Source organism: Crocuta crocuta, unplaced genomic scaffold, assembly GCF_008692635.1.
Source record: "Crocuta crocuta isolate KB4526 unplaced genomic scaffold, BGI_CrCroc_1.0 scaffold1, whole genome shotgun sequence".
Classification (NCBI taxonomy): Eukaryota; Metazoa; Chordata; class Mammalia; order Carnivora; family Hyaenidae; genus Crocuta; species Crocuta crocuta.
The window spans coordinates 3,365,601-3,381,531 of NW_027527930.1; the positions used below are offsets into that span (position 1 = coordinate 3,365,601).

Here is a 15,931-nt window from a genome sequence, read left to right on the forward strand (position 1 = left end):
CCATCACTGGTGATATTAACCCTGATTATCATCTTAGTGTCTGCAAGGTTTCTTTACCTCAAATTTGTCATTTCCCTTTCTGAAATTGATTAGTATTTTATTGTAAGGTTTTCTGATGTTATACCAATATCCTGTTCCTGTGACATAGGGAGAATTTCTGCTACTTAGACTACTGGTCTGATCACTTTCCCTGCAGAAACCTTATCTAAATAAGCTGGTTAGGAGAAATGTATCTAATTCTTCAAAAGTAATAGGCACGGGATCTCTATAAAGATACTGGAAACATAAAAAATAGTCCTCCTTTTCTTCTTTCCACTCATACATCCTTCTTCTCTCCCTTTCTTCTACCTTTCCTTCCTTCCTTTTTTTCTTTTTTTTTTTGAGAGTCTTAAATTATGTCCATTTCAGTCCTGAGAAGATGCAGATGTGTCGTCATGCTTTGCCATCCTTGCAGAAGAGTCTTGGGACTGTACCAAGGGGAGGCATTTGTTAGTAGCTCTGGCCCCTAGTAAAGTGGTATTGAGTGATGGCTCAGAGGATCTTGTCAGTTATTATTTATTATTATTATTCACCAAGAAGTGATGAGTATTTTGTAGTTTGCAGTTGATAAGTTAATACCATGATGACAAATAAATTTCAAAGAGAATGGTTTGTCAGAGGCAGAATAAAAAAATCAATGTGGGCAAAATAAATGACAGGATGAAGTCATCTTAAGTATAAATATGACAAAAGAATAAAAAGGGATCAAGAAATCATAGTTATAAACTGTAGAAGTGTAAACAATGTACAGTTTTATTTTTCAAAAAGCTTTAGGATATTGAAAATAAGTATGTTTAAGAACTTCAGAACTTTGAAAATGATTTTTAGGTCAACTGTGTCTGTTTTTGAGTTTTGCATTTAAAAATGAATATGGAACACCTGATCACTAACAAAATGAAAACTATGATTGGGAGGAAAGGCAAAAATGTTAAGGTTTCTTAACATGTGGTAGAAAACATGGATGAGTCCTGTCTTTAAGTGAAGAGCATTGATGCTAAAAGTTATGCCGTTCATGGTCTCTGTCTCCTAAGAGGATCAAACAAAAATAGGCTTAAGTGCCCATCGGGACTTTAGTTTCATATTAGGAAATATCTCTTGACTATGAAAGTGATTATTAAACAGTGGAACAGGATGCCAAATGTGGGGGAATCTCCTCTTGGAGACCTTCAAAGTAGACTTGATAGTCATCCCTGTTGCCCAGGGTGGCAGTAAGGTATGCTATTAGAATGTTTATTCAGGTGTATTGTGTTTAGGTTTATTGTTCCGGTATAAGTAGCTGTGATTAAATAAAATCCTTCCCCATTTATCCTATCTCAAGATAATTTTTATTATTTAAAATACTCTGTATTATTTCCCATTATATTTTATTTCACCTCCTTCATTAGACTCACTGACCTATCATTTTGTTAGTCTAAATTGGAACAGGGTTAGAAAAACAAAACTGATTCAAAGAGAGAAGCTAAGTGGTAGAAATAATCTTTTGGAAACTAAAAAAACAAAATGATAGTTCAGCTTAGAGATTTTTATGCTTTGGAGTTTCAGCTGTGTGCTTATTCCTTATCTTAAAAATCAGGTTGTGGTTGTGTATGGGTGTGGGTTTGTGTGTAACTCCATTACCATTCTTGCCATAGTGTTTTTTACTTACTCATTTATAAGCCTATCTCCTCTACTAGTCTATTTTCCTTAACAGTATGGAAAGTGTCTTTCATTTTAGTGTTCCTTTGTCAAGAACAGTATTCCTTGATACAATATGTCTCACACGGTAGGTGTACATTAAATGTTGATTTTACCAAAGGATAGTGTTGTTAATACCCACATCCTATAGGCATCTTTATTTGGGTTGCCATTTTTCTTTAAAGGCATATTTGGCTTTTCAACAAAGGTACTCAAATATTGAATCATTCTCTTCTTCATGCGTCTTCCATGCCATTCTCTATCCTTAAACCCAAACTTAAAACCACAAATTAAAAGAATTGTACTGCATAAGAAGAAATGTTTTTCAAAGGAAAAAAAACACAACCATAAAGATTAAAGCTAGTTATCACAGACGTGGAGAAGTAGAAAGTTAGCTAGGTTTTCTACTATGGTAATGTACGATTCTAAAATATAAATGTTGTATATAAAGAAAAACTTGAGATTGATGGATCAGCTTAGTTTGGATCATGCTAAATGCAAAAGAGTCCAGTAGCAGTTTAAAAACTCTAAATTTGAATGCCACACGCAAAAGATCTTTATTTGGACAAACAGATTGTTTAAAACATGTCCTGTATACATTCATAATATACATACATTTAATAATATAAAAATATATGCTTTTTGTATAGCATACACTGATATTCTATGTGCCTGTTATCTTTCCAATACAGATATGAGTATCACTGGGCAGATGGAACAAACATAAAGAAGCCTATTAAGTGCTCTGCGCCAAAGTATATTGATTACCTGATGACTTGGGTTCAGGACCAGTTGGATGATGAGACATTATTTCCATCAAAAATTGGTATGATTGTTTTGTATAATTGGGATCCATTGGATCCATTATGATATCTAGCCCATCATATCTATCACAATATTTCTAATCTTAAACATTTAAGTGTCTTGTCTTTTTCATACCAAGTTTATCATGAACATTAAGTTAAACCTCCTTTTAATTTTAAACAGTGAGAAGATGAGTGTATCTTGGACAGTAACAAAATTTGGCCTGTGTTTTAGAAAAAAGAGACTGGATACTGAGTAGGCAGCCAAAATCATCTGCCACAGTCATATCCATTTCCTGTTTAGGGAAGATGTTTATGTGACTTCTATTAAGTTTTACAGTGTATTTTCAGCAGAGAGGGAGTTTGAATTTATGACCACAGTGTGAATCTTACAGACTATGAAACCAAGCTAGGTGAGATGAAACCAAAAGATTTGAGGGGTTGGCTTGTTAGCAACTTGAGTGACTTTTGCCTTTTTTATATTTACTCTTAAGGGCTGACCTTTCACGTGGAAATTGTTCACATTCATATAGTTCATATGAACTATCAACTTCTCTCAAATTTCTTACAACTTGTGTTTTCTCGAAAAATTAAGAATTTGTTCTTCTATCAACAGACAGCTTTTGACTATATTTTATTTCTTTATTTTTTTTAAGTTTATTCATTTATTGTTTCTGGTGGGGAAGGGAGAGGGAGCGGCACAAGTGGGGGAGGGTAGAAAGAGAGAGGAAACGAAAAACCAAAGCAGGCTCCAGGCTCTGAGCTGTCAGCACAGAGCCTCATATGGGACTCAAACCCAGAAACTGCCAGGTCATGACCTGAGCTGAAGTTGGACGCACAACCAACTGAGCCACCCACCCATGCACCCCTATATTTTATACTTTCAGAGTTTGTAAGAAGGATGTAGTGGAAGAGACAGCAATGTAAATAGTTGCTGTTATAATGGATTGTTTTAAACACATTTATTGAATGTGTGAACTGTATTAATGTAACAAAAGGTCTTTTGTTCAGGACTGCTTTACATACATCATAATCATTTTTGTTAAGTGCCTTTACCTTATCTTTTATCTCCCATAATATATTTTGTAACTTTTTATTTTGACTCAATTTCAGACTTAGAAAATTTGCAAAAATTGTGCAAAGAATCCCTGCATATTCTTCTTCTAGATTTTTTTCTTCTTCTAGATTTTTTAATTATCAACATCTCATCGTATTTGTGTGTGCATTTCTCTCTCTCTCCCCTTCCTCCTTTCCCACTCTCCTCCCTGTAACTACATATTTTGGTTTTTTTTGGACTGTTGGTAAGTTATGTGAATGATGCCTCCTTATCCAAATGTACTTCAGTGTGCATTTCCTTAGAAAATCACAGTATAACTATCAAAATCAGGAATGTAACAATGATACAATACTGTTTTCTAACTTACAGATCTTATTCAGATTTTTCACTTTCCCAATAATATCCTTTATAGCAAAAGGAAATCTTTGACAATTGTTTTCATTCACGTGTCATGTTTCTGTAGCTTTCTTTAAAATGGAATATGTGCATTTCAGTCTTTTTAGTCCTTCATGACGTTGATGTTTTCGAAGAGTATAAGCATACTCTTTTATATATTGTCCCTTAATTTTGGTTTGTCTTCTGTTTCCTTGTGATCTATAATATTTTTAAATGAGTATCATGTGACGACACTGAATCCAGGAGTATTAATATTTGGCTTATGTTTTGCCAAACTGGATCATTTTTCCCGTGTAACAGAGGACATGAAATTTTGTATTTTTCTAGTTTTGTATTTGTCTAATGCTGTTAAAGTGCTCTAATTCATAAAACAATGAGCCTCACAGAGAGAGACTGTAGCGAATTTCAAAATAAATGCGCCTAGGTGGCTCAGTTGGTTAAGCATCCAATTTAGGCTCCAGTCATGATCTCGCAGTTCCTGAGTTCGAGCCCCACATCAGGTGCCTGCTGACACCTCAGAGCCTGGAGCCTGCTTTGGAAGGCAGCTATGCTCACCACTATACCACCAACACAGACTTGGAGCCTGCTTTGAATTCTGTGTCTCCCTCTCTCTCTGCCCCTAACCGACTTGTGCTCTCTGTATCTTTGTCTCTCTTGTCTCTCTTTCTCTCTCAAAAATAAATAAACATTTTAAAAAAAGAATAAATACAGATGTGGAATAGTAATAAAATAATTTCCATAGAAAAAATATAAAAATGTAAGCATTTTAAACAGAACTGAACATGGCTAATATATTGTGTTCAGCACATATTTGTATTGAGATTTGATGTTAAGAAATCTAAGGATATAAGCGAGTTTTAGCTTCATTACCATCTTTGGCATAAATTTATTTCATTTTAGTAAAGTGGTAGGTATACAAGAGGCATTAAGGGGCAGTGCTGAAGTCTTGTTCTTATTCCATGAAAATTTTAAAGTTTATTTTCATTCATGATATGTTGAGAACTTCTAAAAAGTACAGTGGGTATTATTAAGTAGTAATTCACAAATACTTCTTTAAAGCATTGTCCTGTTAATTTATGTTGCCATTTGTTGACAAACTCATATTGCTTTGTTCTTGTCTCTTGTTAACAAAGGGGTTGTTTATCTATTTATTAGGTGTCCCATTCCCAAAGAATTTCATGTCTGTGGCAAAAACTATACTCAAACGCCTCTTTAGGGTTTATGCTCACATTTATCATCAGCATTTCGATCCTGTAATCCAACTTCAGGAGGAAGCGCATCTCAATACATCTTTCAAGCACTTTATTTTTTTTGTCCAGGTAAGTTGGATTAGGAGACTTTTTTTTTTTTCTTAAAGAGTTTTGTTTTTCTTTTTAATGTTTATTTATTTCTGAGAGAGAGACAGTGTGAGCAGGGGAGGGTCAGAGAGAGAGGGAGACACAGAATCTGAAGCAGGCTCCAGGCTCTGAGCTCTTAGCACAGAGCCCGACTCGGGGCTTGAACTCACAAACTGTCAGATCTTGACCTGAGCTGAAGTTGGACACTGAACTGACTGAGCCACCCAGGTGCCCCAGGAGGTCGTTTTTCCTCAGTAAAACCAGTTATGTGCAGAATTCCAAGGTGAATACTGCACCCATACTGTTAGGATAAAATTTGCCATATCTCTCTAGTCTTTATCCTCTCCTGTACTTGCCATGATGATAAGGCCTTTTGTTTCTGAATCCTGTTCATGTCCAGGTTGGTGGCATGGAAGTCTAAAATGGATCTGAGAGGTCTTACCTTGGCTTTGCTTCAGTTAACAGGCCATAACGGAGGGCCCGAATTAGGAATCTGGCTAGTTGGCAGTCCTGTAGACGCACTTGGTCCCTTTACCATTTTAGCATTTCTCCTGATCCTCTTAACCCTCAATTCCTGTCTACCCTGGGTCTTTTTTTTTTTAAGCATATTCTGGCCTGGAAATGGGCTTTGTATATAACACCTTTCCCCGCTCCTTTTTAAAACCATATGCTGAATAATTTTTAAGTTAGGTGTTATTCATTATGTCCAGAAGAGGAAAAAAAGCCCACAAGAGTGTTGCTGTTCCAGAAGTCCATTAGTCTTTTTTTCGGACTCTGGCTGACCTCCTCTTCCTTCTCCTTTTAGTTCTCAGGGGTGTAGACTAAGAAGAGTCCTATAGTCTCATCAAGCTATAATAACTAGACAGCAAATAGGCAGGAGTCAAAAAGAGGTAGAAATGGTTAAGCCGACTGGTGTTGTTTTTTTTTTTGTGTGTGCGAGAGGATAGATGGTAGGCAGAAGTTCAAGTCTTAAATCTGTGGTTTTTTTTTTTTATCTGTGGGCATATACTTATAAATGCCCTCCCCTCACCCCATCTCCACTGAAGAAAAATGTGTCTATTTTCCTTCTCTACATACCTCTCACACTGAAAGCACACATTTCATTTCACCTATATACACATTTTAGATCATAACCTGCCAACACTGTTGCTCAGAGGAATTATTTTACCATGAGATCCTATCTATAGACACCTATAGAAAAAAAGAAAATGTTATCCCAAAGTTTACTTCTGTGTTTCGATTTAGACAGAAAAGGATTGCTAATGTTCATGTTTTAGTGATTTGGGAGAAGATATTCTACCTCGAGAAGGGTTAGTTTTATCCTACTATCTTATCTGAAAATACAATGTTATCTCTCAACTGCTAGCAAATAGTAACAGGTTGATACATAGCATTTACCACATCTGGGCCTATTTACATTTCAATATACTGTGACCGACCTTCTTAAAGGTAGTTCCATTAGTATACAGTCACCCCTTGTTGGAGTTAGGGGCCGCCTCTGCCCTAGACCTCACTGTTTAGTGAGTCCTATTCTGGCCCTTCTCCAGCTGTACTCCCACAGAGTAAGGGACCCACAGGGCAAAGAATATACCTCCCAGATCCCTCTGGTTTGTGCTCTGGTACCTGACATCTCAATTTCCTTTCCACATGGTCCCAGTTATATTTCCAAGTTCTGCATAGATCTTTTCCTTGGGTCTATTCTTTCAAGGGATGGTCGTGTCTCTGATATGTACACCTCTGGATCTTAGGAGTAGCCAGATGGCAGCAGTTTGTGAAGGTGTGTGACCATGGCTACATAAACCAGCCAGGGTGTCCACACTCCTGCAAAGGAGGCTCCTTGAAGTTCAGGGTAGAGCTGGGAGTTGGAAGATCAGGGAGGTTTGCTGAGAGTCAGGGATAGGCTCTCTTCATGTCACCCCTTTCCAGTGCAAAATCCTGAGGAATCTTGAGAATTCTAAATTTGAATCCGCTTTCCTGGTCGCTTTGAAGGTATATTTGTTAAGGTAGGAGGATAGAACATGTATGTAAAAGTTAATAGTCCTATGCTGTATATCCATTTGTGTCCTTAGTCCAGATCCCCCAAATCTTAGGGGTAGGCTTGCTTTTAAATGCTACTAATGCTTCCCCTCAGTACTTACTGTAATGGTTGGCATATGATCATCGCAAGAAATGAAATGGGGAGCTCAGAATGCCCGACCATGGCAGAGTATGAGAAGATCAGAAGTATGGACAGCCTATATTTATTTAGCCTTACAGTGTTATAGTTCTGGGTAAATCTATTCAGAATTGAAGCTCAGAATGACAGGAGTGGAATTTCTAAAGAAGCAAAAATTAAATCCAAGCTTTCTAATTTGTTTCTTATAGGATTTTATTGATTATCTGTGGACTCCACATTTTTTTGTTACTCTCATACTACATCTCATGATAGCTTGCAGATGTTAACTCTTTTACTCTTCATATAATGCTGAAATTTGCATGAGATGCTAGATTTTTTGGTCTCCACTTGTTTGACTATATCTAAATGGTTATTCCCTTTTAACAGGAAGCAGCACTCTCATTTATTGAGTATTCACTTTATGCTAGGAATTACATGAAGTGGTTAACACATAGTATTGCATTTAGTCCCCACAGTAATTTTACAAGGTAGGAGGATTTACCCTAATATTACTTCAGATGTGTAGAACCTAATATCAGAAATACTTAAGTGATTTGCCTAAGACACAGAGTGAGGGAATAGAAAAACATTTTTTTTAAAAAATGATTAGACTTTATTTACTTTGAAAGCTAATTTCCAACAAATGTTAATGGAAATCTGCTTTGGAATGAGATGTAAATAATACGCTTTTACTATTTTTTCTTGCCTTTATCATGCGTAGGAATTCAACCTTATTGATAGAAGAGAACTTGCACCACTCCAAGAACTGATTGAAAAACTCACCTCAAAGGACAGATAAAAGGACACAGAGCTGTGCAAATTGTTCTCAAATGAAGTGTGTGGAGAGTATTTGGATTTTGTTGTGTTTTATTTTTATATCGGTCGTTTTTTGTCTTAGGTTTGGGGGACTTGTTTGGGTTTCTTTTTCTTTATTCTGAGCAAATGAAACCATATTCTATTGCTAAAGAAGCCAAGAACCATTCTCTCTATATTTGATAGGGGTAAGTTTTGTCTTATTAGCATATGATGTTTGGTTTTTTGTTTTTTTACTTGGTTTGCTTACTTGCAGAATTTTTGATAATACTGTGTGCTAACAGAAAACGCTTGCTGATTGGACTGCTGACGGATGGGGGTTCTGTATTGTGTAAATTGTGGCCAATTTCTGAAGTCCCCAAAAGACTTATGTTTTTAAGTGCCTTGGTAGGCTCACTTCTGAGGTGCAAAGCACAGACATAGAACTGAACAGGGCTTGAACAATATTAGGATTACTACACAGGGCACTTACTGATGCATGTTTTAAAATATCTATGATAAAAGCCATAGTTTACCTAAATTGGTGATCTCAGCTTTTACTACATTGAAGAAACAATTTGTAAAGGTGTGCATGTAGAACATACAAAATTAGTATTTATTAATTATTTTTGATATTGATGGTAATTCTGTTCAACAAATGCTTAAAGTTCTACAAGCAGGTCTTTTTTCCATCTCTTGGTATCTGTGATATTGAAACTTGAGGATGTTGAAGTGTAATACCTATTGCATTTTAGCTTCTTTCTACATGTTAACTGCACTCTAGGTGTAAAAATTCAGGTTATATATAGGTTTGCCATCTTCAGAGGTGATGCTGAACTGTGAGGTTTCTTAGCAATTGCCAAATGAGCCATAAGTCTAGAGAATTCCCTCCTACTTTGAAGAGGAGGGGATGGATAGGAGTGTGTGTTTGGTTGGGAGGGTTTGTTTGTATGGGGAGCTATAGATGGGATTAAGTATGGTGAGTCAGTTCAAAAAGTCTTGTCTTAAAATCCTTGAGTAGAGTGGCATGACGTTTTTAACCAGTTTCTTGTAAACAAAGTCTTAGAGACTTCCTTCTTTTAGGAATCAACTTCCATGAGAAGTTAAACATAAATTATTAATTTTAGGTTTAGACATTAAACATGGAATTTAAGGACTGTTTGGGGGAAATTGATCACTCTCTAGCATTTCCATTCAGTGAATGGAGCCGATGTTTGCCTGTCATTTTAAAATGATACAGTACCCTTCTTTGCTTATGATAGGCCCAATTTGAAGCATTCTGACTTCTGATTTTTCCACTGTGAAAGGAAATCTTTTTCTTTGCAGTGATACAAAACAATGTAAGTGCTAATTCAATAGTTGTTTTTACATTTGATTTTATCATGGCTTTCTAGTGAATTATTCCCATAAGTAAAAAGTTTAGAAAGTTAGTTTTTAAAATAATTTTAACATTTTTCACTTCAATTTTAGTCTTTTTAAAAAAAGGTTTTTTTAATGTTTTTATTTATTTCTGAGAGAGAGAGAGAGAGACAGCGTGAGCACGGGAGGGTCATAGAGGGAGGTACAGAATCTGAAACAGGCTCCAGGCTCGTAGCTAGCTGTCAGCGCAGAGCCCGATGCGGGGCTAAACCCATGAACCGTGAGATCATGACCCGAGCCAAAGTCAGACGTTTAACCGACTGAGCCACCCAGGTGCCCCCGATTTTAGTTTTGAGAAGTATCTTTTTCAGACTTTGTTTTAATTTTGTCATTTCTGGTAAAATCTCATTCCGTCAGTTACAGATATATATATATTCTTCCTTTAGTTTAAAATACATACCTTTTTCCTTGTGGAATAGAAATCTCGCTTTCAAATTATATATAGACTAAGAATGGTCAGTAGGAAAGAATCTAAAATTAAATCAGTCTGTCTTTGCCATTAACAAGGAGAGCAGTGATATAATTTAATGCCATTGTAGTTACGATGACTAGGAACTGCCTTTTTCTCCATTTTATTTCTAACAATCATTCTCCAAGTACCAACAGTAGAAGTAATGGGAGAGCCTGGCAGAGGCAAGTATGTTGGACGTTCATTGGTAATGTTTATTGATAAACTGCAATGAGGAGTAACTGATTTCCTTAAAACAAATCTTTTATTATCCAGATAGGTAATATCAACCACTGTAGGTTGATTCAAAAATAAAATTTGGCTTCAAGTGATTTGGGGTCCTATTTATTGATGAAAATGAAGCACGTGATAATTCTAGTAGTCTTCCATACCGAGTTGGACTTTGTATCAACTTAGTAACAAAGGGGCTGCAATAGCCAAGTGTAGAAAATAGTGAAAAATTGTTCTTGCTCTTTTAAGCCTTACACAGTACTACACTGTAAAAGTGGAAAAATGTTTCTATAAATTAATGTTTAGTACGAGGCCCTACTTTCCTACTGTGTGTAGATAGGAGTTTGTTGTCTCTGTGTCAGAATCTCAGGTGCCTGCTTCTGAGTATTCCTTTCAACAGAGGTGTTATTAGGAAGTAAGGAGATGTGTAAGTGTGTGGGGTAACAAAGTAGAGAAGTTCTCCCAGGGAGAGGCCTGGCATTGTACATGGTGTTACATGGCTACAGGTAAGGAAACACCCACCAAAGCATGTGAGAAATAATCAATTTAACAAAACTGTTGCTTTGATTTGGTTAGTTCCCATGAGGATTAATAAGATGACCTTTATAAAATAAGGATCAAATCCTGGTTTTGTAGCAGTTTGCTTATAAATATGTATGATAAGAGATTTCCAGATCTCTTAATTTAATTTATAAATAACCGAGATAATGATTTTCCCCCTTGCTCTTTATACAGAGATTTAAAGCAGAAGTTGGTTTTCTCACCTACTAATTAAAGCATAAAATATCAAGTAGTAAGTTAACATAGTATTATTTTGAAATGAAGCAAGTTTTAGGAGTTCCTTTAAATGATGGAGTAATGTTGGTGAAGAGAAATTAATAACCAAGAGTGAAAATCTTTTAGTAAGCAGTAGATGGTGCTACTGGCTTTCATTTGCTGACTTGATTGTTCTGTTTCCCATAAAAACCATGACATTAGACTTCATTAAAACAGTAAGCATGTTTTAGTTAGCTGGTAGAGGCTTTGGAGGTCAATTTACTTTACATTTGAAAGATTTTAGATTGTTCTTTCTACTTTTGTCATTTATAAATTCTAAAGGGTGAGCATAAAATGTGTTAGGTGGGAGAAGACAGGTTTAGTATATAATATATCTCAGACTGAGTTACTGCCTGGCTTATCAGGAAAGGTAAAACACTACAATCTCTTATCTTCAGGAAATACAGATGATGTGGATATTTATATTTTACATGTAATCACAAGACTCCATTTTATGTATTAGCATTTTCCTTGCTTATGGGAAAATAGCAAAATGACATTTCTATTATACCTTTGTGTACACCCTCTCTGAGAGAGGTTTTGATAACCACTGAAATGTTGAAACGTGAGATACAATTACTAAGTTGTAACAGGACTTTCTTTTCAAATAAGTGTGTCATACCTGAAACATCCAAATGAGAGTTGATCTTCAAAGTGGATCCTGTTGGGAGCACTACTTTTTCTACCTATGCTTTGAAGGTGTAATGTGCTTGGAACATTTTCAGAAATGCCTTGAGAATTGGTTTATGACTGTGCAAGAAAATCTATTTCATCATTTTAGTTGCACTGAAGACTTTTTTGGCAGCTTGATATGACCTAGCTCATTCACCAAACCAACTCTACTTTGCTGTTTTCTTAGAACTAAACCATTAGAGAAGTTCAAAAGACTGCCATAGGCCCCGAATTTGCAGAAGAGAATGTTTTGAGCATTGGTTGCACCATTTAATAAAGGAATAGTTTCCTTTGAAGTAGACAGTATCACTTGGATGTATAGGTTTTATTTAATTTTCACAAATTTAGTTTAATTACCTTATTTGTTAAATATAATAATTAAAAAATCAAAGTCTATCTCTTGTTTCCTACTTTTGTTCCTTTCCTTGATAGCTTTTGAACTTTATCTCAACTACTATAGGATGATTCTGATTGAAGGGATAGTAAGAAAAAATGGATCCAATATTTAATATAGAAGTAGCTTAAGGTGACAAAAGCCTTTACATTTGTCTTTTTTTTTTAAACACTCAAATGAGAAGACTTCAGATCATTGTACAAAGAAATTGGAGTAAGTTTTATATAATAATTATGCTGAAAGTTAAGCCTGTGTATCACAGATAAAATGTTTAAAATTGTATAATCATTTCATATATCATTTATAACTTTAAAAATTTTGAATGTCTTTTTAAAAGATAGGGGACCATAAATATATTTGTAATTTGAATATGTAACTGCATACCAAGGGGAAAAGTTATTTTGAAACCTATCTGAAATATTAAAGAATATGCCAATATTTAGAAATGCTATTCTAGATCTATACTTTAAAGAACCACTCCTAAAATAATTTAAATAGTAGAGTTTTGTCATAATGTTCAGATTCACCCATAGTAATTACTGTTTTTCAGTTTAATGGTGTATGATACTAATATTTAGAGGTAAAGATATCTTAAGATTTAATGGAAAAGTTTAATTTTAAGGTATAGTAACAATTCTGATTACAAACAATTTAAAAATTTCAGACATTCCTAACAAGTTAATCATAGAGAATAATTTATTTTAAAGGTATTCTATGTTCCATGTCTGCCACTTATAGCTGAACAAAACTTAAATTTTGAGAAAAGAGGAAATATGTATTAAAATACTGAATAATCTCAGTTTTGTAAGTACGATTCAAGTTCCTTTTCTGTGTGCAATGTTATATAGTAGAACATTTTGGATTACAATTCTCAAAGATAGATAATGAAATCACTGGCCTCTTTTAGTTCTGTTGACTTACCATCTCCTTCTTAAATTACTTCCTTGCACCATTGACTTCCCACCTCTCAGCCTCCATTGCACTAGGAGAACAAAACAGCTGGGTTGATTGTGCAGGTCCTCGTTGTTAGTGGTTCTGAAGCACTTTCTGTAATCCACTGACAGAAGTGTTGGAAGGTGCAACTTACATAAGCATGTTTGATTTGTTCCAGTTGACCGCTTTCTTGAAGTTATGTCGCTGACGCTGAGATTATTAGTAATTTAAGATTTTTGTTAATACTTAGTTTTTCTTCTGTGTATTAAATTCTTATGTGTTGGTGTTTCTTACAGGTGTGTACATATTTTCATTTTTGTTTTCTGAGATAATAGATTAGTGCACTTCCATATTAAGAACACATTTCTCCTTACATTGTTCTGCAGAGATAACTATTTTTAGGGGAAATAGTTTTTTACAGTCACTAAATTGTATTTCTTATTTTTGTACATGCATAACTAAGGTGGTAAGGGCCCTAATCTTGTAGGGAACACTTAACTTTTGTTCTATTTGAATTTTTCCTATACATTATTACTTAAAATTATCAAGGAACAGTGTCATGAAATCTAGGTTGAGACAGTACAATAAACATGGCAACTTTTAAAGTTTGAATAGGAATCATTTCTGAGGACAGAAGCAAAATCCTGCCAGTGCCATATAATGGGAGCCTCGGGGCAGCATTCACACTGTAAATATCACAGAGAATGCACCAGACAGGGGTCCTGCTCCCATGCGATACACAATTCTCTTTATTTTTAAGTAGTTGGATGGGGAAAAATGGTCTAAAATAAGAAATGCAGCATGAATGCTCTATTGAAAACTGTGCCAATAGATTACTCAAATTCTAGTTATTACAGATCAAAGTTTAACTGCTATGTTATTTTACTTTAAAAGGGGATAATAAATGTCAGAAAATCTGTAATATGTTTAATTGAAAGATGTAAATAATGTATACAGACTTGTATGTGATGGGATGGGAAATATTTAAATTCTAGGTTTTTTCTAAAGGAAGAAACTGAATGTTTATTTAAGGAAAATTAATAAATAGTTATGTTTGGCCATGAATCCTGCATTACTGATTATTTTTGCTCTAGGTGCTCCCACATTGAACACATTTCTAGAAAAATATTGTAAGTATGGAATACGTTGAGCGTTATGTTTTTTCTAATGTTTACAACAACCTCAGAGGTTCGTATCTCAGTGTCTTGCATGCTAGAAAACTGAAGCTCAGAATTGTACCTCACTGATTAGAACCAGGATTTGAACCCAAATAGTCCTGACCTTGAAGCCAGCACTTTTGTTTGTTTTTGTTAAATACTATTATGAGAACAATTAGCAAGATAATTACTTGTTGACCTTTCTGTCAAGTTTTTATCTAATATTTTATCTTACTATAGACCATTAAAGAATATTAATAAACAGGAGCACCTGGGTGGCTCAGTCAGTTGAGCGTCTGACTTTAGCTCAGGTCATGATCTCCCAGTTTGTGAGTTCAAGTCCCACATCTGGCTTGCTGCTGTCAGCTGTCAGCACAGAGCCCACTTCAGATCCTCTATTCCCCTCTCTCTGCCCGTCCCCTGCACTCTCTCAAAAGTAAATAAATATTAAAAAAAAATAATATTAGTAAACAGTATTGGAGGATCTTCATTTTACCCTGATACCTAAGTTCTAAAAGGAAGTATGTATTTTAGAGTATTCTCAAAGTATCATTATCTAGAGGTATTTATTAGAGGCATTCGTGTTGGGAACATCAGGTCACCATAGTCTCCCAGTGTCACTAATTAGTATTTGTAGAAAAAACTGGTTCATGCTGATGTGGATTGTAAACCTACATACGTAAATAAAGCCACCTTGTTATTCTGCACATACAGTAGCTATAAAACATCTACTGTATGTAAAGAAATAAACACATATAAAATACCCATATAAAAACTTAACTATATTTTAAGAAGTATGTTAATTTGCCTCTATTGTACTAAATTTAAATAGTTAGTTCTTCATTATATAATATTATTTGGAATGATGCATTTTGGTATGAAGTTCTAAATACTCCTTTAAGCAACCATGTTGAAATGTTTTATATTCCTGAGGCGCCTCGCTGGCTCAGTTGGAAGAGCATGCAACTCTTAATTTTGGGGTCATGAGTTCAAGCCCTATGTTGGGGGTAGAGATTACTTAAAGATAAGCTAATGTCGGGGCACCTCAGTGGTTTAGTCGGTTAAGTGTCCAGCTTCAGCTCAGGTCATGATCTCATGGTTTGTGGGTTCAAGCCCCTTGTCAGGCTGTGTGCCGACAGCTGGCTCAGAGCCTGGAGCCTGTTTCAGATTCTGTGTCTCCCTCTCTCTCTGGCCCTCCCCTGCTCACGCTGTCTCTCTCTCAGAAATAAATAAAAAACATTAAAAAAATTTAAAAAAAGCCAAATGTCTTATACTTCTGTTTTAAACAGCCTAATAAGTACAATATCACTTTTTTTTTTTTAAGACTATTTATTTTGAGAGAGGGAGAGAGCAAGAGCGGGGTAGGGGCAGAGAGAAGGAGAGAGAGAATCCCAAGCAGGCTCTGTACTGTCGGTGCAGAGCCTATCATGGGGCCCAAACCCACAGACTGGGAGATTATGACCTGAGCCAAAACCAAGAGTTAGAGGCTAACTGACTGAGACACCCAGGCACCCCACCATGTTGTTTTCTTGATGACTAAGTTTACCTTTGCAAGCATGCAGCATAATAGATCTTCCTTTGATAAGGCCTTATGTAGGGCTGATGGTT

General features: G+C 35.5%; 2 protein-coding genes across 3 annotated transcripts in view; both read left to right on the plus strand.

Annotated features, from left to right (window-relative positions):
- The window catches only part of MOB1B (MOB kinase activator 1B), a 54,250-nt gene extending 40,019 nt beyond the window's left edge, over positions 1–14,231 (plus strand). Inside the window, exons 4-6 of one of the 2 annotated variants that reach the window (XM_077750157.1) lie at positions 2,406–2,539; positions 5,125–5,288; positions 8,183–14,231. In XM_077750157.1, the coding sequence (XP_077606283.1) occupies positions 2,406–2,539; positions 5,125–5,288; positions 8,183–8,260 (376 nt within the window). In that variant the 3' untranslated portion in view covers positions 8,261–14,231. The remainder of the gene's footprint in view (positions 1–2,405; positions 2,540–5,124; positions 5,289–8,182) is intronic. The other variant, XM_077750167.1, reaches the window with a different exon arrangement.
- The window catches only part of DCK (deoxycytidine kinase), a 40,225-nt gene continuing 35,141 nt past the window's right edge, over positions 10,848–15,931 (plus strand). The window contains exon 1 of the mRNA XM_077750796.1: positions 10,848–10,857. Coding sequence (XP_077606922.1) covers positions 10,848–10,857 — 10 coding nt within the window. The remainder of the gene's footprint in view (positions 10,858–15,931) is intronic.